Consider the following 25,424-nt stretch of genomic DNA (forward strand, 5'->3'; position numbering starts at 1 on the left):
TATCCAGAACGCGGAGATCAGCTCAAGATACGCCACCACCCGCGACATCACCTTGGTTGAACAACAGCACCCTCGAGACGGATTGATTGCGTGACAGCATGGCAGAAGTAACGGCAGAGGGTGAGCATATTCCATGCGGTCCTCTCCCTCAGGAAGGGCGATCTGACAGCCCTATAGGCTCAAAGCGCAAGGCCTCGGAAGAAGCCACTACCCCGGATTCGAGCCAGAAGCTCAAGAAGGCGCGCACTGAGTCCCCGGAGAGAGGCGAGAAGGTTCGTGGTTTTGTGCTCTTTGAAATGGTCGCAGACTAACATGTTGCGCAGGAAGAAGAGGAGAAGCTCGAGAAGAAGCCGCTCAAGATCGTTCCCTTCCCGGAGAAGGTATGCATATTCCATTCTCGCTTGGTCCTAGCTCGATTGACGCTGATTGCATCATATAGGCAGCAGTACTTGAAGAACGCCGAGGCGAGATCGAATTTCGTGTGGTGAATAACGATGGGGAACGGGAAAGCTTTATCATCCTTACGGGCCTGAAGTGCATTTTCCAGAAACAGCTACCTAAGATGCCTAAAGACTATATCGCACGACTGGTGTATGATAGAACACATCTGTCGATTGCCATTATCAAGCATCCTTTGGAGGTCGTTGGGTACGTTTTGTGAAATCGTATTCGGGGTATTGGTTCCGCTAACATCAAACAGGGGCATCACGTACCGGCCGTTTCAGGGTCGAAGATTCGCTGAGATTGTCTTTTGTGCCATTTCCTCCGATCAGCAGGTCAAGGGGTATGGTGCTCATCTCATGTCACACCTTAAGGTACCTGCTCTCGCTTTCCCTTTACCATATATAGTCTAACATAGTGTAGGATTATGTGAAAGCAACATCAGATGTGATGCATTTCCTGACTTATGCCGATAACTACGCCATTGGATATTTCAAAAAACAAGGCTTTACCAAGGAGATTGCCCTTGACAAATCGATTTGGATGGGATACATCAAGGATTACGAGGGAGGTACTCTTATGCAATGTACCATGCTTCCCAAGATCCGGTACCTCGAAGCGGGTCGCATGCTCCTGAAACAAAAGGAAGCGGTTCATGCGAAGATTCGCGCCTTTAGCAAATCGCATATAGTGCACCCTCCGCCAAAGGAATGGAGAAATGGCCCGTGCAAGATTGACCCCCTCAGTATCCCTGCGATCAAGGAGTCAGGGTGGTCCCCGGACATGGACGAATTGGCTCGTCAACCACGGCACGGACCAAATTACAACCAGTTGCTGCATCTTCTGAACGACATGCAGAATCACAGCGCATCATGGCCATTTGCTCAACCGGTCAACCGTGATGAAGTTCCAGACTACTATGAAGTCATCAAAGAACCCATGGACTTGTCTACGATGGAAGAGAAGCACGAGAAGGATATGTACCCGACTCCTCAGGACTTCATCAAGGATGCCAAGTTGATGTTCGACAATTGCCGAACGTATAACAGCGAGAACACGCCCTACGCGAAGAGCGCGAACAAGCTCGAGAAGTTCATGTGGCAGCAAATCAGAAACATCCCCGAGTGGTCGGTAAGTTTTGTCCATATCCTGCAATTATAAACTCCTCCCACTAACGCCTTTCCAGCATTTGGCCGACCAGTAGAAACACAATATGTAACGCTAGCACGGCTTTTCATTCGATGAGGACGGAGTTTTTCCGGTTATAAAATACCCAATGGTCAAGTGGATTATCGGCGTTGGAGAACATGTGATTTAGAAGTATCTATAATAAGGACTGTGTGCACATCTTGTACAGACCTCCTACTGGCCAAAGCGCTCGACTTCGACGTACAACATTATCGAATGAAGAAGCAGCCAGATGGTTTTGATTAGGCACCTGGGTATACAAGGTCCTTGGCCATCGCGAAGTCACTCGAGGCTACGTCTGCACTATTGGTTGATTAAGCATAGGTACTGTACTTGCACCTGGGGGCCATCAGATCAACGCATCAATATCGCTAGCCTTCCTGCGCTATTTTAATTTAGCATGGTCCTTTCCATCGACTTTGGGCTGCTAGTCATGACCGGTCACTGCGCTGATGTGTTAATTTCGGCTACATGTTTTACCGAGCCGCCAGGCCATGGCGACGGGCGTTTCACTTTCAGAGGGATATCGCTGCAGAGTACGAGAACAACATTTTCATAAATTCACTGGCAGGACTGGCTTTCAACCCTGCTTTATGCCAGACTGCGTCGACTGCTGCTTATCAGTTCCTGTCTTAAGTGTTCTACAGCCCAGGGTGAGCTGTTGCGGGGTTCTCTATCCGTCTTACAGAAACCACTGTTGATACCCGCATTCCTCTCACCATATCGGCTCTGGGCATTCACCATTGTGGCTTAGCGGTCGCAACACAGGGGCACGATCTCTTGCAGGACAGTATCCTGTCACTGTTCTTGGTGGTTTATCCACTCTACTGTCGATAATCGCGTTTGTGTGCGACTGGTGCACCGCTCCCTTATTACTGACGCGCCCCTGAGTTCCACGGTCGGCACTGTTGATGCCCCCTGTCACGAGGTGTTCATCAGAGGCTGCGATCGTTCAATTGTACAAACAAAAGAGGTGCAGAAGAAATGGCTACAGAATCTCTTTCAGAGATGGAGCGGCGCAATCGGCTGCCGACCCTTTTTGAGGTCCTCAGCCGTCGCACCCTTGCGCCAGTTGACTTATTCTCTTTCTATATCTACATGCGCGATCAGCAGCGCTCTGTGGATTACTTGGATTTCTGGTACGTTTAGTCTTGGTGTCTCAAAATAAAAGTGCGTCTTGTCTAATCACGATTGCAGGCTGGATGTATCGCAACACATGTCCTTGTGTCGACACTATGTCCGCGAACTACGCCGCTCTGTCTTGGTGGCTACTCCTGACCTCGAGAAGGCGGGAAGCAAGAGGTCGTCGACTGTCCTAGAGAACCTGGAGAACTTGGGAGATATCCCACTTGACGAAGCCGGTCCGTCTGGCTTTCACAACAGAAACTCAGAAGAGAAGGACGCCGATCAGAAACTCTCTGCTTTCCTGCGTTTAGAAGGTCAGGGGTCTTCTCCGCAAGGCAGTATAGGCTCTCAATCCGCCGGAAGAGTATCGTCGAACGAGCAGCGCCCTCGCGAGAGTTTCATGACTACGCCTGAGCCGGGAATCGATTCTGGCTCACCTGGCCATACTGTGACTCGTGCGGATATTCGCGCCAGTGCTGAAAAGATCCTGTATACATACCTACTTCCAGGATCTGAGCGCGAAATTATCCTTCCGGAGAACATGGTGAACAGCTGTATCAACATGATCGAGGATGATGGCCGAGATGATCCAGAAGTTTTCGACTCTGCCAAGGACTACGTCTTCCAAGCCATGGAGCGCGATGCTTTCCCTGGTTTCTTGCAAGCAAAGGCCCTGGGCAACTTGGTTCCCTTGAGTATTGTGGCCCGCTTGGCATTTGCGCTGGCGTCCTTCGGAGGAGGGTTCTGGGCTGCTTTCTACGTAGTGCTGAGTGATAAACCAAGACATATCCGCTGCTGGGTAAGCCATTCCTTTGCTTTGAACGATCGAGTCCCATTTTACTGACTGCTGGGATAGGTTATCCTTCCTTTCGCCATAGCTTCTTATTTCCTTGTTTCCTACCAGTACAAGATCGACCCGGTTATGGCCCTGGTTGGGTACAGCGAGTACACGTTCATGAATTGGACGCGGATCCAGGAGCCTTACGTGCGCCGTCTCCTCAACAAACGAGCGACTGCCACTCTCTTCATTACAATTCTCCTCGCTGTTGCACTCTGTGTGCTATTCATTTTCGTTCCCGGAACGATGCTCTGAACACCCAAATACCCTCTCGAAAATCAGCTACCTGCTGTCCTTTTCCTATGTTTCTTGTGGCGTTCCGGTATTACCCCGCTATCCAATCAGCGGCAATCTCGCATGGTTTCCTTTGGCCCAGCGTATCGATATCATCCCGAGATTTACTGTCCAGCCAGGCGTATGGTGTTATCGGTTTCTTAACAGGTCGAACGAGTTCTCGAGCATTATCCAGTTATGGAAAAAAGCAGTTACCGCTCTTGAGGGCGACAGCGACTTGTTTGTTCCTGTTTCTTATCTCATCAACCTATTTCTCTTCTGTCTGTCTCATATTCCGTCTTGATCTTTCCGATCTTCTCCTGTGAAATCTCCAGGTTCTTTTTTTTCGCAATTGAACATATCCCTCACCACGGCACCCGCCACGAGTTTGAGCGACTGCAATCTGTCTCCCGCCATTTTATCTTCTTTCTCTCTCCCTCGATACCTTTTTCCCAACATGCCCAGCACCTTTAGCCTCTCCGGTACAGAGTCTTTTTCTTTTCTTGTTTCTTTTCGATTCGTTGCACATAATACCCCTTTACTTTTTGTTCTCCCATGCAGTCGATGTTTGTAATGTACAATGAGTTTCTCAGATTACTTGTGGGCGGCCCTATCTCTCTTCAGGTGTGGATAATGGGGCATGCTTCGAATCTAACGCATTTCTCGCGAAAAGGGTTATATTGTTCTTAGTCATTTTTAGATCGTAGACTGTAGTTACAGTTTGGTAGTGAGATTTTACTAGAGTATGCTTGTATGGTAGATCAGAAGTCTCGTATTATAGCGTGACGGAGAAATACTCTTGAGGGGTCTTCTTTGGAGCAAAATAAGGAGGGATATTAATCTAGCTAGGACGGTATATCTGAGGGATAGTTTCCTTTCTTGTTGTCATTTCATTGATTCTAAGGACGGGAGAAGTTAGTCCATATCCTATCCTCCCTTTTCTACCCTTTTCTAAGAGGCCGTCGTATGTTCATTAAGTATGCTTTAACAATTGAGATAATGCTCAGGACTTCTTCCCCATATTCAATATGCGCTTTGCCTGTCTGGCCCCTGTCCCTCCCGCAGCTCCCGCTCTGGAAGAAGATCCGGCTCCCTCGTCGATGTCCATACGGGATCCTCCAGCACCCGAATCACCAGCGCCATCGCTCCCGTTATCCCAGTATCCGTCGTCGTCGTCGTGGTCAGCGTTGAATTCACGTTTATTGCCAGGACCGGCGCCGCCGCCAAAGCCATGCTTGCCATCTTTGGACCTCAGACCACCTCTGCGTCCGCCTCCTGACTCCCCGTCCGTATCATCCTCACCTTCCCAGCCGTTCAGGGCTCGCTCTAGGAGCTCTGCCCGTGCGCGCTCCTTGGCACGTCGTTTCTCTGCTTCCATTTTAATGCGTGCGATCTCGGCCTCGATGCCGCCGATCACGCCACCGCAGCGGTTCTTCCATTCCGTCAGGATGGCGATCATCGTAGCTACGGATTGAGGTCGAACATCACGGAGGGGTGCGACGGAGGTCACATGCACCGTAGGAGGGTTGGTTGCGGGGGAGAGACGTGCGGTGATTAGCGAGGAATAGATCGCTTTTGTAACGAGGGACTCCAGCTCAGACGGGGAAGAGATCGAAAGGGAAGTCATGAGAGATTGGTAGGTGAGGGGCTTGAGGGTGGTGGAGAGGGTGAGGAGAGATAGGAGACGGAGTTTCAGCTCTTGCTCCGGTTTGAGAGCGGGGAGGTTGGGGGTTGCTGTATATTGACAATAAAAGATTAGTTAGGTATTATACAGCGCTCTATGGTTGAAGTTTCCAAGAAGGAAAAAAGGTGATGGGAGATCAAAGAAAGCGGGGTACTCACATTGATACTCCTCCCATGTTCCCCAGGCGAAGATTTCGAGCAGTTTTAGATATCCCTTGTATTCCTCTGGCGTGTCTGCTGATCGGAGAGCTTGCACGGTTGGTGTCTCCAGAAGCTCGGCAAAGACGTAGGTGTTGGGGCTCGAAGTGGCATTCGTTATCAAGTTCGCAACGAACCGGGGGGAAGTTGCGCTGTTGGAATTCGCAACGTGTATGAATGGTTGAAGAGCCTCCAGGGCTCGCGCGTGAGCTTGATCCATTATCGTAGATGCACCCTTGTCACGATCATGAGCAGAGAGGGCTAGGCAAGAGAGATGTTGGAGCTGTCTTGAGGGACTGGGAGGGACGGATAACTAGTAGCTGCTCTGGGAGAGTGTTTCGTCCCGCGGGCTGGAAAACGGACGATTTTTAAGCTCTTGAAAGGCTAACTTGCCAACTTGATACTGTCGATTAGAGGAGCCTCCTCGAATATTGTTTGCAAGTCCTAGACTGATAACGATGGTGATGGCCGGCGGTGATGGTAGTTGGATGGGGTTATTCTGCATACAGTGCAAACAGCTCCTCCGCAGCGGATATACTTCATACGACGGTGCACTATATATATACACTGACAGTTTCTCGGTGCCAGGTACAGAAATCCGGGTCTATTTCAGGCTAAAGTATTATTCAGTCCTATTCTACACATAGAAAAGAAATATATGTGTCAATATACAGTAGCTCTCTCGGGGCCATCTCGTGCAGAATCACTACCAGCTGGGTACTCTTCCATTGCTGCAACAATGTCACAGCCCCATTAGTTACACTCTCATTGAGCTGACTGTACCCTGGGCTTGCTGAGATGCTCCAATCGATGGAGATGGCCGTGAGGGATTGTATAATCAGACACTGGAGTTCGCTCTGGAGGGCATTCTTGCATCGCCTGGTTTTGGTAAGCATTGACCTGGTCTGCATACAGATTCACCCTCTCGGGGTAAGCGCCCATGTGCCGTGCGAAATACTCTTCATTATTATGTATACCTCTACTGGGATCCTCGGAGGTCCGCTGAAACTTCAGAGGCCGCTCATAGTATGAAGTACAGTCTCGATCAATAGAATAATATCCTCCAAATGTACCGGCTGTTTGCAGAGACGAGTAATTAGGAGGTCGAGATAGCGCAGATTGAGAATAATCTTCTGGCATTAAAGTCCGTTTCATTATTTTCCGGGATCTTTTTCGGAGCCTTAACTTCACGCCCTGGTCCACGAATGATCTTGATAAAAACGTCGATTCTGTCATACCGGGGAAGTACTTCTGGGAAGACACGGTGAAGCGATCAGAGATGACAGATTCGAGGCCGACAACAATGTCTTTTCTCATCTCGAAGAGAGTGAACCTCAACCGAAATTCACCTTCAACCTTTATGAATAAGTTCCCGAAAATAAAGAAGCCTCCGTCGCTATTATCGACGTCCTTCAGTCGGTGAAGGGACGAAACCAGTGTTCCTGCGAGAGCGGTAGACGGCTGCACCGTAGCCGGACGATCCTCTGCGGCGTCGTACAGACTCATGCACATAAAATAATATGGGTTTTGCAGGTAGTTCTGCGCGAGATAATGATTACCGTCCCGAATCCTGAGCTGAATGATGGGTGGCGGATCGATGGGCTTGCGGTCTCTTTCTTTGCTGCCAGCCATTTTTGCCCGATCGGGCTGTTGGCGGATCAACAATTCGAAATCGGCTCTATGAGTGGTCGGCATAATCAGAGATGTAACTGGGAATTATTGAATCGTGTATGGAACCACAGAGATGTACGTATACCTGAGTTGTGCTTGCAATTGAATTAGAATGAATCTCGGATCGCTCGATCTGATATTCTAGGAGGGCTTTTACATAGTTAACTGATTCTCCTTGTTCCTTGCCTTGCTTTGGTAGAGCTACTTTTCCATTTACGATCCCTAACGAAATCATCTCTCCGCTCTGTATTGATACTTGAACCTATATTTGGAGTTTAATATGTTCATATTCTTACTGAGATAGGCTTAGCACTTTCCTCGACATGACCTGGCTCCTATCCGAATGAGGAACCGACCCGAATCAACATTGTTAATAACGGTTCCCGTTCAGCCTAGATCTAAAGACTGGTCTAATCTATTACCTAGTCCAAGCTCAGCCGCAAGATTAGCTGCCTAGGTATTTCAGAGCGGCTCCGAATCGAGACGTGGAGTAAGATCTCATCAACCTCCCGCCCAATGCACCCGGGATCAAGCAATAAGGGTTCACTCTACGGTACTTGTGACTCAGTCTGACATCCCCATCTGCCTAATATGGTCATGAGACTCTCAGGAGCGCGGGATTTTGGGGATGTTGTCTTTTAGAAAGATTACCCGGCCTTGAGAGATGGCTATCTTACAACCGTAGAAGAGAGTCTGTATTCACTTTTGTACTTATTTTGCAGAAGAGAACCATTCATTGTTCGTGGAAAGAAACCCACCAAGAGGGGTATTCATGAAGAATGCTCGATGCAACATTTTTACTTGCCAGGTTGATGCCGTTCGTCTCGATTTGCCTATAGCTTCAGCAGACAATCTCTGTAGACTGGCCAGAAGAGACTTCGGTTTCGACCTTTGAAACGGACATGTTTCATGTGTCTTTTCCAAAACCGGCGGCAAGCGTTTTTCTCTACTATCGCCGATGCGTGAATTTACCACACGGCGTGTGAGCAACCACAAAGAACACGGTTTTGTGCGCCAGCAGTTGGATGCAATACCTACTAGTTAATGGATTTCGGACAGAAGAACAGCTATAGAGTCTTTGTTTCTACTTCCTCTTCGATGCTTCGGGACCAATAATCTTCGTACAATGGCAACAATCCGATATCGGCTTTCACCGCGTAAGCACGGCGTATTAGATCCCCAAGGCTGCAACCAGAAAGAGTGGCTTGGCTGATCTTGTCCTAGCGAAGCTTGGGTGTTTCTTTGTTCCGGTCACAAAACATTGAGGCGATCGATGAAACCATCTAGTAGTTTCGTCAGAACCATAAGCGGGTCAGTGATAACGACCTGTGCTGTCGCTAGAGCGCCAGTGTAAGTCACTAGACAGAACGCCTGGAGTGAACAAGCGCTTCTGATCACTTAACTAAGAGCTGGCCTAATCTTGTCATCTATGACACTTGGGTCTGAGAATGACCAAAGACAGACGGTGGCTTGCGGCAGGACTGGGGCTGTGAGACTTCACCGGCTCAGAGCCTAAGCTAGCGCACTCCAAGCAGAAAGAGGTATGGTAATAACATTCTTTAAAATGTGCCAGGGAAGAGCTATAATAACGCAGACTCGATAGAGATAATAATAATCCTGTTCTGGGAAGCTGGTTATGAATCCCTGGCTGCTCCGTGTTTCGCGGCCGTCGCAGATCCAGTTTCACCAAGTTGTGCGCAGTAGGAATACGGAAAGACGAGCCGGATAGAGGATGGACACAGGACAATAAAATCTCAGGCCACCCGGGACACAAAAAGACAAGCCTGAGTTCCACAGCTCTTCGTTTCTTTCTTTCTTTTGTTATTTTGATCTCACCTCATCTCATCTCAGCGCTGAGAAAGCATCGACGACCAATCAGCCTGCTGGGACGAGCCGGGAGAACCGCTGGATGAACGCCGGTCGTTGCCCAGTATAACTAATTATAATTCCCGCCCGGGATTTGGACTGGATGTATCCCTCTCTAGAGAGCTGGTCTTCTCTTTAATAATTATTATCTTCTCTTTAATGTTCTCCTAGAGTTGCTTATTCTTGTTTCTTTGTGTTACCCATCCCCAACCACCCCGCTCAACCTCGTGAGGCAAGCCTGGCTTTGACTTCCGTTCCGCAAACGTCAATCGGCGGCGGACTTGCGTGTGCTGGATAGAATTCGAATTCGATAGCATCGGATCAAGCCCCCCTTGATAAAAGCACTCCATGTGCTAGAAGACACCTTGTCGGATTGTTTCTTCTGCTTCCTGCCTCGAATCCGAGCGCGATGGCGTCCTCTTCGTATGCGCCAGTGCCTACGACAGCCGATGACGAGTCCGCCGCTTCCAGAGGGCCACCGGCCGCGCACATGGCCACGACAACGGTGAAGGTGGACGGGATGACATGTGGAGCATGTACCTCGTCAGTGGAGAGTGCGTTCAAAGATGTCCCCGGTGCAGGGAACGTATCTGTCAGTTTGGTGATGGGCAGGGCGGTGGTCCATCATGACCCGTCGCAGCTACCGGCGGATAAAGTAGCTGAGCTGATCGAGGATCGGGGCTTCGATGCGCAAGTTCTATCCACCGACCTTCCAGATACCCAGGCAGACGAGATCGAGGACGACGGTCCGGAGATGGTGACAACTACTTTGGCAGTGGAAGGAATGACCTGCGGTGCTTGTACCTCAGCGGTCGAGGGAGGATTAAAAGAGGAGGCCGGCGTGCGATCGATAAGTGTATCTCTTCTGTCAGAGCGTGCGGTCGTGGAACATGACCCGTCCGTGATCACGCCGGAGAAGATTGCAGAAGTAATTGAGGATCGTGGATTTGGCGCTACAGTGCTGGACACCAAACCGTCAGAGGCGCGGTCTTCGAAGACAAAGGGACCGGCTGAGGAGAAGCCCAAGTTCTTGACGACGACGGTCTCTATTGACGGAATGACCTGCGGTGCATGCGCCTCGAGCGTCCAGAGAGCTTTTGACGGCGTCGATGGTCTCCTGCAGTTCAACATCAGTCTGCTGGCAGAGCGCGCAGTCATCGCCCATGATCCTCTAAAGCTGTCTGCGGAGAAGATTGTCGAGCTGGTCGATGATGCTGGCTTTGATGCGCGCATAGTGTCTTCCGAACCGCATACATCCGGGTCTTCCAAAACGTCCAAGTCAGTAAACCTTAGCCTCTATGGTCTTACAGATGCTGCTGCGGCAACCTCTCTGGAAGAAACAGTCCGCCAGAAACCCGGCATCATCTCAATATCTATATCCGTGGCTACATCACGGGCCTCTGTCAGCTACAACTCGTCCATCATCGGTATCCGCTCCATCGTGGAGACTATCGAGGCCGCTGGCTTTAATGCTCTGGTGTCCGATTCAGATGATAATAATGCGCAGTTGGAGTCCTTGTCAAAGACAAAGGAGATTCAGGAGTGGAGACGGGCGTTCCTGTTCTCCCTCTCTTTTGCTATTCCGGTCTTCCTTCTGGGCATGATCGTCCCTATGTATCTGAAGCCGCTGGACTTTGGCAAGTTCCAGATATTGCCTGGTCTCTACCTGGGGGATCTCATCTGTCTGGTCCTTACGATCCCAGTACAATTTGGTATTGGTATGCGCTTCTACGTTGCCAGTTTCAAGTCTCTGAAACACCGTTCTCCCACGATGGACGTCCTGGTCATGTTGGGCACATCGTCTGCCTTCTTCTTCAGTGTCTTCACCATGTTCATGGCTATCTGGTACCCGCCGCACACACGACCGCATACCGTCTTCGACACAAGCACCATGCTCATTACTTTCATCACTCTTGGTCGCTGGTTGGAGAACAGAGCAAAGGGTCAGACGTCTAAAGCCCTATCACGTTTGATGTCTCTGACTCCCTCGATGGCGACGATCTACGAAGATCCGATCGCTGCCGAGAAAGCCGCAGAGGAGTGGGAAACCTCAGCGAAGTCGCCGCAGGAGAAGACTGACGAGGCCACCCCTGCTCACACACGAAACGCGGGTTTGAAAACAATCCCAACCGAGTTGATTGAGGTCGGTGACGTTGTCGTTTTGCGACCTGGTGACAAGGTATCGGCCGATGGTATTATCATCCGCGGAGAGAGCTATGTTGACGAGAGCATGATCACTGGAGAGGCCATTCCGATCCACAAGAAGAAAGGCAGTCTCGTCATCGCTGGTACTGTCAACACGGCTGGCTCGATGGATTTCAAGGTCACCAGAGCCGGTCGAGACACTCAACTTAGCCAGATCGTCAACCTCGTGCAAGAAGCCCAAACGAGTCGAGCGCCTATCCAGCGTATGGCTGATGTCGTCGCCGGTTATTTCGTCCCCACCATTATTTCCCTTGGATTGATCACTTTCATCGGCTGGATGATTCTCAGTCACATCCTCCCCAATCCGCCAAAGATCTTCAATGCGGCAGGTAACGGAGGGAAGGTCATGGTATGCCTGAAGCTCTGTATTTCCGTCATTGTCTTTGCCTGTCCTTGTGCCCTTGGCCTTAGCACTCCCACAGCGGTCATGGTTGGCACGGGAGTGGGCGCCGAGAATGGTATCCTCGTGAAGGGAGGCGCTGCCTTGGAAGCCGCAACAAAGATCAACCATGTCGTGTTTGACAAGACAGGAACCTTGACCGTAGGAAAAATGAGCGTCGCTGAGACGAGAATGGAACGCATTTGGTCATCCAACGACTGGCGCCGGCGTCTATGGTGGCTGATTGTTGGTCTCGCGGAGATGGGAAGTGAACACCCGGTGGGAAGAGCTATCGTCGAAGCTGCTAAGGTGGAGACTGGAGGCTCTAGCGAAGAGACGCTGGATGGCAGTGTGGGCGATTTCGAAGCTACTATCGGCAAGGGAATCTCTGCCGTCGTGGAGCCCAACTCTGGTGTTGAACGCACGCGGTACCGCGTCCTGCTGGGAAATGCGTCCTTCCTCCGGGACCAGGATGTGCAGGTCCCTGAAGCCGTTGACCCCGACTCTCAGCCTCCTGACGAGTCTGCCTCTGCGTTTTCTGTGCCGTCAAAGCCAAATGACTTCGCCGGGCTGACCCTTATTCATGTGGCCGTCGACGGTCAGTACGCGGGCACCATCTCGCTCCGCGACTCGCTCAAGCCATCCGCTGTTGCTGCAGTTGCCGCAATTCATCGTATGGGCTTCAAGACCTCACTCATCACAGGCGACACATACTCCACGGCTCTGTCCGTTGCGAAGGCAGTGGGCATCCCACCTGTGTCAATCCGCGCTTCCGTGTCTCCCTCCCAAAAGCAGACCATCGTTGCCGAGCTTCAGGCCGGCGGAGATCGTGTCGCAATGGTTGGAGATGGTGTCAACGACTCGCCAGCCCTGGCTACCGCGTCTGTGGGAATTGCGCTCGCATCGGGTACCGACGTCGCCATGGAAGCAGCCGACATTGTGCTCATGCGACCGGATGACCTGCTGTCTGTTCCCGCCAGCTTCTCCTTGGCCCGCTCGATCTTCAACCGCATCAGACTCAACCTCATGTGGGCCTGTGTCTACAACATCATCGGTCTACCGTTCGCCATGGGTCTTTTCCTCCCATTCGGAGGCATCACTCTACATCCCATGGCCGCTGGCGCCGCGATGGCTGCATCGAGTGTCTCCGTCGTCGTCAGCAGTCTGCTCCTCAAATTCTGGAGCCGCCCACGCTGGATGAGCGTCGAGAGGCTGGAAAAGGAAGTACAGACGGGCAAGATCAGATCTCACCTGTCTCGAGACCTGCGCTGGACCGAAGTCTTAGCAGCCTCCGTCCCAAGATCTCCTCGTGGTGCGCTCGATCAATTCAAAGCTCTTGCTTCTGCCGCGATTGGCATTATTACCGGCAAGGGATCAACAGGAGCCAGAGGCGACGAAGGTTACATTCCACTGCAAACGGTCGAACCAGTCTAAACACCTCGGTAGAAAGTATGTATCATCCGTCATGTTCATGGATGAGTCCATATGTTTTTGTTCCTTTTTTGTGTATATTTTGTTTTGTCTGGGTTATTTTTAACTTCTATGATACCTCTATTGTTTGCTGGCCCTTTTTTTTTGTCAGATTTCTTTTGTTCATGGTAGAGTCCTGCTAGACAGACAGTACATGCATGTAGTTCCTTGCCGTGATGACTTTGTACAGTTGTATATAGTCTAGGCTGTATGGACACCGCAATGAGAGTAATGAACGAAAGTGTATAATTTATAAGGAAAGATAGATCTAAGATAAAGACTAATATGTAGATCCTCGTGGTTTCTATATAGCATTGGGCAATAAATACGGAAACTACATCAGACTATATCTCCAGGGAGGGATTCGATATTTGTGGATGGATAATCACATTTCGAAAATGATAAGTGAATGAAAATGAAAACTGATAATTGGCCGTGAGAGTGGAAATAGCGACGCCAGATTAAAAGCAATGTCCATCTTGTGCACATCGATCAAGATGCAAGAAGTAAGTAGCCCCTGACCGCGAACAAATAACAAAAAACAGGCCAATTCAAGCCCAGAATCATCGACCCCATCCATTTCTGTAGTATTCACTATACAAGACCCGAACTAGTAGTAAAAAAAAAAAAAACAAAGAAAAAACCCAGTTTCAACCATACTTTGCAGCCTGCGTCGGCGGTGGTGGGAAATACATCTGCGGCTGCGGCTGTTCCTGATACGCATATCCCGACATCGAACCTCCACCAGTATGCAAATGCAGAGGACCACCCGGATTCGGTGTGCTGAAGTGATGTCGAAGCGGGAGGTCACTTGCTTGGGATCCGCTGTCGAGTCGAGTAAACGCTAGAGTGCGCGGGGTCATTGCTGGGAATGAGGTCCCTGTCATTGGGCCTGGAGTCATGGGATAGGTTCCCGATGGGGGAGCTCTGAGGATCGAGTCTTCGTAGGCTTTGAGAGCGCGCTTCTCTTCGCGGCGTTCGCGGTATGCTTCGCGCTCGGCTTTGGTGGAAAAGCAGGAAATGAGGGCAATGATGAATTCGGAAAAGTAGATGATGCTGGTGATGTGTGTTAGTTAGTACTAGATGAAGAAGGAAAGAGAGGTTATATAGGATTTTTGCATACGTGATGATGATGGTGATGGCAAAGAGGGATTTTGCCTGCTCGCAGTATCCGATGTTGGACTTGTGAGCTGCTACGCTGCAGCTTTTGGTGATATACCATGGTGGTCCTGGCTGGGGGTGTTGCGGATCGGACATATCTTTGCCTGCTTGGAATGATGCCGCTATTGAGTACAGCACGATCAGAGCTCCGTGTACGGCGACGGAAATGGGTGGGTAAAACACCCGTAGGATTTGCATCGGGGCCTTGGTGAGTAGGAAAAAAGTGCTCAGCACTCCGAGAACGAGGTTATATTCCGTCAGGCTATGAGTATATTTGTTAGCTTGTATGTCCTTAGAGTGGATTCAATATCTGGCACAAAAACATACAATGAGCTCCAAACCATGGGGGCTGTATATGGTCTGTAGTTGGCAGCAGCGTAGATGGCTTCGTCTGGAGCGCTGTTAAAGCCATTATCGGCGCCGTCCTGCCAAAGCTTCGTTCGATATGTGTTATGATCCGCGATTCCGGTGAGTATCAGAATCACAACTGTAAATGGGAACTCTGCCGCCATCATGATCAAGGCCGCTTTGTGCGACCGGTACTTCTTTGGGAAGAACATGATGTCTGCTTTTGTTCTGCACTTTTGTCTGTCTGTCTGTCTGTCTGGATGGATGGATGGATGAGAGTTCAAGGTCGAGTAACAGGTGTTGGATATCGCGCGAAATCGCGAATCGCTTTCTTGGATCTATAAGTAATAGTAAACAGCGTCAAGTACTTAGCATCTATGCCAGACCGGCTGGCTGCCCGTTCATAACGCTGCCATCGAAACACTCGCTGCGGCCCTGACAAGAATTCAATCTCACGGACAAAGACGAGGCCTGGGAGAAACGGTCCAGATATGGGGAATCCGCTCCCTGGTCTTATGGCCGGCCAGACTGCCCTCCATGACTGGGATTGGGGAGAGGGGTTTGGGCCGTGGGACGATATGTCGAATACCAGAAGACTGACAAGCGCCGAGGGTTCCCTGAGATGCAGTGGCTTGATGCTTGTTGAGTACAAGGCGCCAGTGAGATTGCAGCATCGACGATCGTCCGCCAGCGCGAAGATGTGACGGCGTTGAAGATGTCGCCAATGAACGGCGCAAGAAGCATCTCTCCCGGGCGGCCCGTCACACGCTAACAAGTCAAAAGGTGATCGGATGGCGAGCGCTTGCAGGGCCAGGACATTCTGTTGGATCAGAAGCATTCGAGGGCGCTTTCAGTGGTGATCTTGTGGTTAGCAGCGCAGAGATACTTGACATATTCTATCCGCCTGTTCTGTTGATTCGAGCTTCTTTTGGCTCCAAACGTCATCGCGGGGAAAGTAAGTAAGATTAGATCTCAGTTAACAACTAACTGACACTAACTTACTGCATGGGGAATCTCCGATCACTGGCATCCTATACCACACTGGTGCGTCCGCGAATCTCCTGTCGAGCTTCCCAACTCCGTCGTCTGGCTATTCCCCAAAGCAAGATGAGTACAAGAGAAGACTCCATTCCGCATGAACTGCGGACAGCAGCAGAACCACGACAGAATAAATTGTACCCCGTCCGGATATCACAGATTGACCAGGTCAACCCCTCAATCCGCCTGCTCCGGCTGGCGTTGCCGCCAGGAGGCGACCAAACAGATGAAGGAGAAGTATGACGATCCATTCCCCATAATATATAAAAGTAGACATTCTTCGATCTTTATATGGATCGAGTGCCTGTTCTACAATGCTATCATTGCCTCTCACCCCGTGATATTGTTTAACTGTATAGATCAAGCTGATTTCTCGCGGTTATCTCGACCAGGCGGACCCCAATCCGGAGCAATTTACTTTTCTCCCAGGCCAATGGCTGGATGTTTTCATTCCGTCAATATCCCATGCGGGTGGTTTCACCATAACCTCCACTCCAGCAGATGCCCATCTCCTTCCATCGCCAGAGCCTCCAACGGAGTCCTTGTCCATCGAGGAGGAAGATCTACCTCCTGTGCGGTCAACGGGCAGAACACCCTATGTCGAACTAGCAGTGCAAAACGCGCCATCTAATCCTGCAGCTGCATGGCTGTGGAGACCCAAAGAAGAGATCCTCGGCAAAGAACTAAATGTTCGCGTGGGAGGCAGCTTCATATGGCCGCCAGCTGGGTTTAACACGAAGGATATCAGAAATGTCGTCTTCATCGCTGGCGGAGTGGGTATAAAGTTAGTGTGTCCATTTCCCTTTCTTTTTTTTTTTTTTTCTGAGGACATTATTGTTAACTATTATACAGCCCTCTCATATCCATATTATCCCATCTAAAAAATGACGACACGGCCACTCTCTCTCCTGGAACAGAAGTCCATTTCCTATATTCGACCCGGCTTCCTCCCAGCAAGTCCGTCAGCAACTTCCAAGCGGCACTAGATCAGATTCTCTTCTTGTCTCGTATACGGGAGATTATCCACTCGCATGCTCCGTCTCGACGTCTCCGTATCTCTTTGGACTTGTTTCTCACAAATCTGAATGAATATCCCGATTTAAAGATATCTACACCTCAAGATATGAAGATCCATGATCGTCGTATCACTGCTGAGGACTTGAAGACCGCCGTCACTGGATCTAGCGGAGATGAGACCGGCACCGGGACGGTCTGCTACATCTGCGGACCGCCGCCGATGACGGATGAGTTGGCGGACAAGCTCAAAGGCATGGTAGGGAGCGAGCGGGTGTCTTATGAAAAGTGGTGGTGAGAGAGTGCAGTCCACTCACTCGTCTTTGCTCGATCAACAGGTGCATGGTGCTGCGAGTTGAAGGGCGTGGGTAGGAATGCAGAAATTGACTCAACTCTCAAGTCACTCACCTCCCTGATCCCTTTGGAAATCACCGGAAGAGTATGACTGTTCTAGATAATATGTATTCTCTATCTAACTGACTCTTCCGCTACATACGTATCATCCTTAAAAATACCACCCCATGAAACCAGATACTAGTTATCCCTGAGCGATCCGCCATCAAGCATAGATCATAAACCTATCCTACCTACCACCGAGTCCATATTGATCAACCCCCCGAAAGCTTTTCCGGACCATTACAAAAAAATCCATATAAACAAAAGAAGATACAACATAACTCCTCATTTCCAGCTCCTCAAACAAAACAACAACCACCTCCCAGGACAAACTCGGACAAGGAGACACACGACACACGACACACCGAGATGGACACCGCCATAATCGGTGCTATAATAGGCGGAGTCGCTCTGGTCGTGATCTTTATCCTCATCACGCTCTACGGCACACCATGGGGGTTCCATGCAAGAGGGGTAAAATGGGAAGCGAGGAGGGATCAATCATGAGCTGGGTATATCTTCGCGGTTAAATGTCCCTCTGTGAGTGATGAGAGGTCAGGGTGTGTCTGTGGCTGGGTAAGGAGTACATGCATAAGAGTAAATGGGTTGGTTGGTTTGGGGGGAAGACTAGATTCTGATGGACTGGGCAGGTTCGACTCTTTCCTTTTGGTATGTTTTTCGAGGCCATATCCTTTTTTCCCCCTCTTCTGGAGTTAGTGAACTGCATTTATCTAGCTAGCTAGTCATAGATAATAATGATGCGTCGTGCTCTTCATCTGTTCGTTTGCTTCCTCTTAATAGTTATCTAGTTAGTTACTTGCTCATCGATGATTCCTCATCCAGGCAATTCTTCTTTCCCTTTATTTAAGACGGCCTAGTTCCAGTCTCTAATCTCAAAGATTTGAGACAATTGGACTGAAAAGACAGGATACCCTTCTCATATGCATTGTGCTCCAAGTGGGGAATCTGATTTGCAAGTGTACAGTATATATCCATACAATGTGTAACAGGAGCATTTGAAAAAAAGTAAATAAAATCGAACAATGCTCGAGAAGCAAGCAAACAAGCAAGAAAGCAAGGATATGCTTCGTGATATGTGTGTAATATATCCCATCCGTTCATTTCAGCCGACCCAAAAAAACAGCAGAGGTAGGAATTTCATGTAATAGGGCAAGATAAAAAGGGTCGGCTGTTGATGCAGGTTCGCTCGCGCCATTTCATCCTCCTCCTCCTCCTTTTCTTTCAGAATATTCGTACATAAATCAATGGTTCTGTCCCAGAGTGGGTATGCGTCCGGCTCTATTGATCATGAACCATCCCAGAGTGGGTGTATCGATCATGGAACCATGTATGATCCAACTCCAACTATCTTTCTTCTTCCTCACGGATCCCGCAGCACTTATTTCTTCTTCTTCCCAGCCGGTTCCTGCTGCTGCTCCTGACCAAAAGAGCTGATCAGATCCAGCAAGTTGTCTTCCTCCTCCTCATCCAGGGCCGCCTGAGCAGCAGCTTCTGCATCAGCCTTCTTCTTTTCCTCACTGGTCTGCACCTTGCCATCCGTCTCCTCTGCCGGTGGCGCTGCTGCGTCCCAGCTTCGACCGAACTTGGCTCGGAAAGCGGCCAATCGGCCGGCCTCGTCCTCCTCGACGTTCATCAGCTTCGTGCTGGACGGGTTCCAGAGTAGGGAATTGCGCGTGTCGCGAGTCGAGCGGTACACAGGGAGCGGGGAGGTGGTGCGGTGCGTGAAAGTGCTTCCGTCAGAAAGAGTGATCAGCTGAGTAAACGTATACGGACGCTTCGGTCTGCGTAGCAGAGTGGCATGTCGGCATTGAGTGCAGATGAAGGTGGGAGTGGACAAGATCGAGGATGTGCCGGCGGCTGCACTGCCCGTGCGGCGGACGGTGAGGTGTATCGACATTTTGTTTAAGACGTGACTGGACAATTGAAAGGAGTCACTGCAAGTTTTCTCTTGATGAAGCTCGTGAAAGAGAAAATGGGGAGCTCCTTGAAGTTTTGGTCTTATCGTTTCGGAGTTGGAGAAATTTAGCGGAGTCGGACACCGCGGGTTGGGTTATGTAAGCCGATCCCAGCGCAGTCAAAGTATCCATCAAACTATCTCGATCTTGCGGGCAAAAGCAGAGCTGCTTGTTTTACCTCCTACTTGACGGACAGATCACGATGGATAGCTGTTGATGCACTTTTCCATAGTCCCAAACTGGAGCTCATGATGAAGTCGAAGAGCTTCAACTGTTTGTATACCTCCTATAATTGCCGCGCCGTCCCGTGAAGCCCTTCGTCTGTACTCCGTCACTTCGTCTTCTCCGACGGAAGAAGCATGAAGCTGCTACTACTATATAGACGGCCGGTCTTTCTGACCTGGCGAGTTTCTAGCCATGGAAGGGGTATGTCATCATTCATTAAATATGCCATTGCTACTTTATACATACTAATAAATCAACTCCAACCAGGAATATCAACATCCCGCCTCCCCACCAGCTCACGAATCCCTCCACGACTCAGTCCACAACAATCGCTCCTCCATCGCTCCATCGCCACGAACGCAACGGCCCTAAACAAACACGCACAGCAATCCTCGCCCTCGAACGAAGAAGAGGAACAATCCTCTCCGTCCCTCTCAGACCAAGTCCGCTTCCTCATGCGCCAGGTCCCGCACCCTGTCGCCATCATCACCGCAACAGACCCCAACAGCCCAACAGCAAACGAAGCATATCGCGGAATGACCGTCTCGTCCTTCAACACTGTGACTCTCTATCCAGAACCCGTCATTTCATTTAACGTGAAACGACCCTCGGAGACGCTCCACGCCCTCCAGACCTCGGGCCATTTCCACGTACATTTGCTCGCGCCGAGCGAAGCGACTGCGAAACTCGCGCGCGATTTCTCAAGAGGGAATAATAACTTACAGATCGTGAAGGGTGAGGGAAGGTTTGAATTCTTCTCAGATTCGGGTTCCGAGACGACGGGTCAGGGGCGGGGCCCTCCAGTGCTGCAGAGGAGGAGAAAGGATAATAGCAATAAAGATGAGAATGACTCAGCCATCATCGACTTCCCGTTTATATTCGAATGCCGCGCTCATCCCCAGAAGATCGAAGTGTATGACCATACCATCGTGCTGGGGACCGTGGTGCGCACCCTTCGACATCCTGCTGCTGGACGACGGGGAGGTATAAGTGGAAATGCGAGAGATGATGACGATCCGCATTCAAAGGAGGATCTCTGCTTGACGTATGCGGATACCAGGTTTTGGAAGATGGGTGAGGTCGTATAGTCAATAGGTTAGGGTCATTGGCTCGTTTTACCTTTATGCAAGAGATACCATGGTTTTTATGTACAGTACAATATTTGCGGAATGGAAAAAGTCCAATGTCAATGTTACAAGCTTCAATCGCTGGGTTGGTCCAGCTATTCTTGGACTATCCTTATAGTGTGGACAATATAATATAGAGGTTATGTGAATCGAATTAGCAGGTAGAAACTTTTTGGCATTCGTTTTTTTCCCGTTCTTCGGGCTGGTCCGGCTAGCTACAAATGTCCCAATTCCATTGCAAGCTCCTTTCCCTTCTGCTGGTTCTTGTTCCATTCGTGTACAAAGCGTCTTACCGGCCGCCTCGGTGGACATGGCGACTAGACAGGATATTGTCAAGAGAACAAGATATCCGTGGAGTAGAATCGAGGATTCACGGAGGGTAGGAGGCTGACAGTGATCAAAGAACCCATCTATAAGACGTACGAAGAAGCCGATTCAAGCTGGAAGAGAAGAGCGAATCACGAACATGGTGGACAACCAAACGACCAAACAAAGCACGCAGGGAGAGATGCCCCTAACCGAGAGGACGTGCCACAGCTGAGAAGCAAGCTGTATATTGGGAGAACAGATAGATCTTCTAGCTCAATTACCAGATCCCCTTTCCGCGAGAAGAGCTGGGGCTACCACTGCCGCTTCCACTGCCGCTTCCACTTCCACTGCCCCGGCTCGCCGCCCGATTGAATGGACTAGCAATGAGTCCGTAGCCAAGGTTGGCCTGGAGTGAGTCGGAACCAGAGCTTCTTCTCTTTACTGCCACGCTGTCAGGCACATCAACCGCCAGTGAGGGCACCCGACCCATGTCCATCGCATCGAACTCAGCATACATGCTGCTACGCGCAGAACGGTTCGAAGACGAACGGTCGCGGTTGTTAGCATCCAGACCGAAGTACGAGTTTGCGCGTACCAGAGGGGACACAGGGAACTGGTTGTTCTGCGACGCGCGCTGAATAGGACTTTCCGGGTGAGAGGACGAAGCACCGATGGGCGACGGGGAAGTCTGATGAGGACTGGACTTCAGTGGCGGGAAGGTCAACGCCAGAATCGACCTGCCGTTCGCAGAACCGGCGTTGTCCGGGTGAGAATTGGTACCGGGCAGGTTTCCTTCAGGCGTGAGAGGTCCAGTTTCCATCAGCATCTGTTGCTGCTGCTGCTGCTGTTGGATAGCCTGTTCGATGGCGGAGGCCTGCTGCCACAGCTGGTTGGTGCGCACTTGGTAATCCTGCACAGATTGACTGATGCTTGCCAGCTGTTCATTGAAATTTGCCTCGATCTTCGCTTGCTCCTGCTCTCGGGCAAACTGTTCGGCAGCCCTACGCTCCCTCTCATTGAGCCCTTGCGCGTTGGCAGACACGATCCGTTCGTACTGTTCGTTCACTCTCGTCCTGCGACTCTGCAGACGTTCGCGCCTCTGGATGGTCTGGTTGAGCTCAGCTTCCAAGGAAGAGAGCTCCCGGGCAACAGCTGCACGGGCAGCAACCAGTTCTTCCTTGGCCGAATTCAGCAGTTCCAGCTCTTTTTCGAACTTCGCTTTCTGCGAAGACCATTCCTCCAGTTCTTCCTCCGGAATGTGCTCCAAATTGTCGAGCTGCGATTCAAGCGCTGCGGTGGCTTCCTCCGTCTGGCGAATGTTCCGTTCCAGCTGCAAAGAGCGTTGCTTCTGACGGTTCTCGTCATTTCCAGTATTCAGTCGGTGATTGTAGTTATCTAGCTCCTTCTTAATCCTCGAAACAACCAGTTTGTGATCATTCTTGGCTTTCTTCAAACGGGATCGTTTCTCATTCAGCTTAATCTCGGCATTGACGATCGAGTTCTTGAGAGTGGTGGTGGGAGAAGACGGTCTATACGACGGTCGTGGCGGGACAGATGGGGACAAGTTTACTGTAGAAGCTAGTTAGATCCGATGGCCACGAAATATCACATTGTACGGTCTTACCTTGTTCTGCGTGGGGTGTCGAGGGGGTCTTGACACTCACGACGCAAATCTCCTCGCCCGTATCGCTGCGCACAAAAGAACAGGTGTATGCACAATTAGGGGCAAGACCGGAGATCTCCCCACGCCACTGAACCGCACTTGAGCCTTTAGAGTCCTCGTGGACTCTAGAGATTGTAGCAGTAGCCCAGTGGGCGCCATTGACATAGACGTAGAATGGCTCCAACTCCTCGTTTCCCAAGCCTCCAGCCTCGCAAACGGCCGATGTAGACGGTTCTTCCATCGATACGAAATCACCTGCGGCGAATTTGATTGATGAACTGTCAATGCTCGTAATCCAGACCAAACCCTCTTCCAGAGTCACTCCCTGGAGGTCTTCTTCGGTCATTGGGAGACTTCGCGCAGTTTTCGACACAGCCCTCGAATGCTCGTATTCCCTCATAACGGTGACTTTTGTGCTCGCCAGAGCAGCCCAGAATGGTTGCCGACTTCGCACTTGATTTGCCTGCCTTCTTCGTTTCTTCGCGGATGTTAACCGGTCCCTGCTCTCTTTTAATGCGGGCGGCGTGACTACTTGGCCATCAGCGCCTATCATGGAGGAAACACTAGCGCCAGACTCGAATGCGGAATCAACCTGAGTCTGAGATCCCGCAGACGCTTCTGTATCGCCTCGTTTCCCAGTTCGAGATGGTGGGGTAGAACGGTTTTTAGCCATTGATCTTCTTGCCATGGCGGTTCCCGCCTGTGCTAGGATATGAACGGCCAAGAGACTCCTGATCCAGCTCGGTGAGGTTTGCGATTCAGCGCGTCTGAACTCAGGCGGTATGAGATGGGCGTATTGTGCGAGCATATCGGGGCTGATTATCTTTGCGGAGATTAAATGCCCTAACACGAAATCCTGAATACCTTTGCTGCGGATGAGATGCAGGATCAGAACGATACCAACACACAAAGCGTTGACACCTCCATTTTTCCCCGAACTACCACCTCCTAGCGTAATTGCGACCTGCACCTGGGCCAGATCCAGCGCGAAATTCTGCGCCCATGACCACATGAACAGACCCCACACCAGTAAGCAGAACCCATCCATCGCGATCATCGTCCCGAGTGAAGGAGTTCCGGCGGGTCCCTGGAAGATATCGAAGTTGGACGTCAAGGATCCGGAGGAGGCGCCGCCGGGAGGCATGAAAGTCAGCGAGGCAAAGAGAAACTGGACCAGCGTAAGGACCATTGGCGGCAACTGCAGGAGGAAGATGAGAATGGCGATGGTGTCGTACATCGGGCAAGACTTGAGAATGGTTGACGCGAGCATAAACGGGTTCACGGAGGAGTTCTGGGTCGACCGCTTGGTTCCTGCTGTCGCCTTGTCGGGGCAACGAGAAGCCTGGCCTGACAGGGTCGCGTCGTCAGGCGCCGCACCGTTTGTGTGCCTGTAAGTCGCATCCACGCCACCCTTGCTATAACCGTTGACATAGGCCCGTCCATTGCTTTCCATCTTGGAGCCCTCCGCCGCAACGTTCAACTTGACCGTCGCAGCCGCCGCCGCCGCCGCGGACACCATGGCGGAATCAGAGGCACGGCCAGACAGATCAACCTGGGAGCCTGAGCTGGAGGAAACCCCGCTGGGAGGGGTCCCGTCTAGGTGCCCATTAGACTTCTGCTTTGTTACTCGTTTTCCGGGGCCAACGAGGCCGTTTTCGTGCCGATTGCTGTGATGATTCTTCCTAGGCGCGGCCGCTGGACGTGGCATCGACGAGGGAACGAAACACCCAGGTCCGAGTCAGCTTGGCAGGAACGAGCCAAGGACTTGGACCAGGCTGAAGAAATTCGAGAGACACGGCGAAGTGAATCTAGGAAAGGGATTTCGGAAGGGAGGGGGGGGGTGGTGTTGGAGAGAGCGAAAAAGAGAGAGAATGACTGCGGGAGAGGAAGTGGCAGAAGGGACTCTGCACCAGAGAGCGAGACACTGGCGTGTGGCGGGGTTGGGATTTCGCCAAAGGTGAAGGAGAGTCGAGGTTCTGCGTAGTAGTATTATGGGAAGATCGATTTGGACGGGAAAAGGACCGGACAAAGACGAGATAATATTAGTTTGCAGTCTTGTCGATCTCGAACAGAACAAGAACGAAAGACTGTTCAAAGTTACCTTCGCTTCAGCCCTTTTTGCGTGTCTAGCGCTGTCTGGTACGGTAACGGCCGTGACCGTACGGGTACGCCTCAGTACAGCCTCTTGCCTGGGCTGTGGTTCCGACTGGCTGGTAAGTTACGAATTACAGATACGCAGTGCTTTGCTCTGGATCTGGAGGTTTGCAACACTGACTGACAGCTCAGTTGATAGCATAAAGGACGCTCTGGAGCTATACCGTAGAGCACGATGCCATTCTCCCCAGTCGCGTGTGAGGATCTGCTGTGTTTTCAAAGCATAGATTCGGATAGTGAACTTGGCAGAGAGCACAACTTATTACTGTACGTCCTGCTAAGCTCGGCAGTGGCGCGATCTTACCTTTCGGTGACGGGCTAAGGGGAGCCTACTGTAAGCCGCGTGACGGATAGACCGGACCTGCTCCGTCTAACGTGGACAACTGTTCCGCCAGCTGTCCATGATATGCTGGTGTTCGTGGGCGACAACGAATGGTCTGGTCCTGGTTCTACTGTACTATGTCTAGGTCTGTTTCAGGTCGAAGGCTCCGCATGATTGATATAGGATCCAATATATCTGGTCAGTCTAGGATGAAGAACGAAAGGCGGTTCATGGAGTGATATCAACAGAGCCTGTACGCAACTAGAGAGCTAAGAGATTTGTCCATTGTTTTATATATCTATATCGGACGGGCTACCAGCATCTGCATTAGGAAGCCAGCAACTAACGACGCGC

General features: G+C 50.8%; 10 protein-coding genes across 10 annotated transcripts; 5 read left to right on the plus strand and 5 right to left on the minus strand.

The window, feature by feature from the left end:
* The first annotated feature begins 3 nt into the window (after positions 1-3).
* Positions 4-1,884, plus strand: C8Q69DRAFT_65748 (putative histone acetyltransferase). Its single transcript, XM_028633890.1, has 6 exons — positions 4-272; positions 324-380; positions 440-648; positions 701-815; positions 865-1,572; positions 1,628-1,884. The coding sequence occupies exons 1-6, from the start codon at positions 99-101 to the stop codon at positions 1,643-1,645; spliced, it is 1,281 nt and encodes a 426-aa protein (XP_028482919.1). The 5' UTR covers positions 4-98; the 3' UTR covers positions 1,646-1,884.
* Positions 1,885-2,613: 729 nt separating this feature from the next.
* C8Q69DRAFT_446773 (RGS domain protein) lies at positions 2,614-3,847 on the plus strand (the record flags this gene model as incomplete). Its single annotated transcript, XM_028629159.1, has 3 exons — positions 2,614-2,768; positions 2,827-3,553; positions 3,611-3,847. The coding sequence occupies 3 exons, from the start codon at positions 2,614-2,616 to the stop codon at positions 3,845-3,847; spliced, it is 1,119 nt and encodes a 372-aa protein (XP_028482920.1).
* A 729-nt stretch (positions 3,848-4,576) lies between these two features.
* On the minus strand, positions 4,577-6,085 carry C8Q69DRAFT_65714 (hypothetical protein). Its single transcript, XM_028633889.1, has 2 exons — positions 5,708-6,085; positions 4,577-5,599 (listed from the first exon to the last, which is right to left on the minus strand). The coding sequence occupies exons 1-2, from the start codon at positions 5,964-5,966 to the stop codon at positions 4,869-4,871; spliced, it is 990 nt and encodes a 329-aa protein (XP_028482921.1). The 5' UTR covers positions 5,967-6,085; the 3' UTR covers positions 4,577-4,868.
* A 367-nt stretch (positions 6,086-6,452) lies between these two features.
* C8Q69DRAFT_65712 (velvet factor-domain-containing protein) lies at positions 6,453-7,567 on the minus strand. Its single transcript, XM_028633888.1, has one exon. It carries the CDS (start codon positions 7,439-7,441, stop codon positions 6,512-6,514), a length of 930 nt encoding a protein of 309 aa, XP_028482922.1. The 5' UTR covers positions 7,442-7,567; the 3' UTR covers positions 6,453-6,511.
* Positions 7,568-9,692: 2,125 nt separating this feature from the next.
* On the plus strand, positions 9,693-13,301 carry C8Q69DRAFT_406102 (putative copper-transporting ATPase; the record flags this gene model as incomplete). Its single annotated transcript, XM_028628107.1, has 1 exon — positions 9,693-13,301. The coding sequence occupies one exon, from the start codon at positions 9,693-9,695 to the stop codon at positions 13,299-13,301; it is 3,609 nt and encodes a 1,202-aa protein (XP_028482923.1).
* Positions 13,302-13,606: 305 nt separating this feature from the next.
* C8Q69DRAFT_65791 (hypothetical protein) lies at positions 13,607-15,208 on the minus strand. Its single transcript, XM_028633891.1, has 3 exons — positions 14,826-15,208; positions 14,461-14,760; positions 13,607-14,393 (listed from the first exon to the last, which is right to left on the minus strand). The coding sequence occupies exons 1-3, from the start codon at positions 15,056-15,058 to the stop codon at positions 13,988-13,990; spliced, it is 939 nt and encodes a 312-aa protein (XP_028482924.1). The 5' UTR covers positions 15,059-15,208; the 3' UTR covers positions 13,607-13,987.
* A 745-nt stretch (positions 15,209-15,953) lies between these two features.
* C8Q69DRAFT_509230 (hypothetical protein) lies at positions 15,954-17,196 on the plus strand (the record flags this gene model as incomplete). Its single annotated transcript, XM_028633075.1, has 3 exons — positions 15,954-16,121; positions 16,244-16,668; positions 16,737-17,196. The coding sequence occupies 3 exons, from the start codon at positions 15,954-15,956 to the stop codon at positions 17,194-17,196; spliced, it is 1,053 nt and encodes a 350-aa protein (XP_028482925.1).
* A 1,358-nt stretch (positions 17,197-18,554) lies between these two features.
* On the minus strand, positions 18,555-19,417 carry C8Q69DRAFT_65985 (putative 50S ribosomal protein L36). Its single transcript, XM_028633892.1, has one exon. The coding sequence runs from the start codon at positions 19,210-19,212 to the stop codon at positions 18,694-18,696; it is 519 nt and encodes a 172-aa protein (XP_028482926.1). The 5' UTR covers positions 19,213-19,417; the 3' UTR covers positions 18,555-18,693.
* Positions 19,418-19,423: 6 nt separating this feature from the next.
* C8Q69DRAFT_436147 (flavin reductase like domain-containing protein) lies at positions 19,424-20,764 on the plus strand. The gene is made up of 2 exons (XM_028628559.1): positions 19,424-19,696; positions 19,763-20,764. Exons 1-2 carry the CDS (start codon positions 19,630-19,632, stop codon positions 20,581-20,583), a joined length of 888 nt encoding a protein of 295 aa, XP_028482927.1. The 5' UTR covers positions 19,424-19,629; the 3' UTR covers positions 20,584-20,764.
* On the minus strand, positions 20,765-24,676 carry C8Q69DRAFT_436148 (putative ubiquitination network signaling protein). The gene is made up of 2 exons (XM_028628560.1): positions 22,556-24,676; positions 20,765-22,500 (listed from the first exon to the last, which is right to left on the minus strand). The coding sequence occupies exons 1-2, from the start codon at positions 24,300-24,302 to the stop codon at positions 21,209-21,211; spliced, it is 3,039 nt and encodes a 1,012-aa protein (XP_028482928.1). The 5' UTR covers positions 24,303-24,676; the 3' UTR covers positions 20,765-21,208.
* Positions 24,677-25,424: the final 748 nt, after the last annotated feature.

This window comes from Paecilomyces variotii, assembly GCF_004022145.1.
Source record: "Paecilomyces variotii strain CBS 101075 chromosome Unknown C8Q69scaffold_10, whole genome shotgun sequence".
In the NCBI taxonomy this organism is placed as follows: Eukaryota; Fungi; Ascomycota; class Eurotiomycetes; order Eurotiales; family Thermoascaceae; genus Paecilomyces; species Paecilomyces variotii.

Excerpts from the sequence above, each read along its gene's own strand:
- C8Q69DRAFT_65748 (XM_028633890.1), top strand. The coding sequence starts at position 99 with ATGGCAGAAGTAACGGCAGAGGGTGAGCATATTCCATGCGGTCCTCTC. Across the intron at positions 381-439 it reads TCGTTCCCTTCCCGGAGAAG|GCAGCAGTACTTGAAGAACG; the intron begins GTATGCATATTC and ends TGCATCATATAG. Across the intron at positions 649-700 it reads CATCCTTTGGAGGTCGTTGG|GGGCATCACGTACCGGCCGT; the intron begins GTACGTTTTGTG and ends AACATCAAACAG.
- C8Q69DRAFT_65714 (XM_028633889.1), bottom strand. The coding sequence starts at position 5,966 with ATGGATCAAGCTCACGCGCGAGCCCTGGAGGCTCTTCAACCATTCATA. Across the intron at positions 5,600-5,707 it reads AACATGGGAGGAGTATCAAT|CAACCCCCAACCTCCCCGCT; the intron begins GTGAGTACCCCG and ends GTCAATATACAG.
- C8Q69DRAFT_65712 (XM_028633888.1), bottom strand. The coding sequence starts at position 7,441 with ATGCCGACCACTCATAGAGCCGATTTCGAATTGTTGATCCGCCAACAG.
- C8Q69DRAFT_65791 (XM_028633891.1), bottom strand. The coding sequence starts at position 15,058 with ATGTTCTTCCCAAAGAAGTACCGGTCGCACAAAGCGGCCTTGATCATG. Across the intron at positions 14,761-14,825 it reads CCCATGGTTTGGAGCTCATT|CCTGACGGAATATAACCTCG; the intron begins GTATGTTTTTGT and ends ATATACTCATAG. Across the intron at positions 14,394-14,460 it reads GCCATCACCATCATCATCAC|CATCATCTACTTTTCCGAAT; the intron begins GTATGCAAAAAT and ends ACACATCACCAG.
- C8Q69DRAFT_65985 (XM_028633892.1), bottom strand. The coding sequence starts at position 19,212 with ATGTCGATACACCTCACCGTCCGCCGCACGGGCAGTGCAGCCGCCGGC.
- C8Q69DRAFT_436147 (XM_028628559.1), top strand. The coding sequence starts at position 19,630 with ATGAAGCTGCTACTACTATATAGACGGCCGGTCTTTCTGACCTGGCGA. Across the intron at positions 19,697-19,762 it reads AGTTTCTAGCCATGGAAGGG|GAATATCAACATCCCGCCTC; the intron begins GTATGTCATCAT and ends AACTCCAACCAG.
- C8Q69DRAFT_436148 (XM_028628560.1), bottom strand. The coding sequence starts at position 24,302 with ATGCCACGTCCAGCGGCCGCGCCTAGGAAGAATCATCACAGCAATCGG. Across the intron at positions 22,501-22,555 it reads GACACCCCACGCAGAACAAG|TAAACTTGTCCCCATCTGTC; the intron begins GTAAGACCGTAC and ends TAGCTTCTACAG.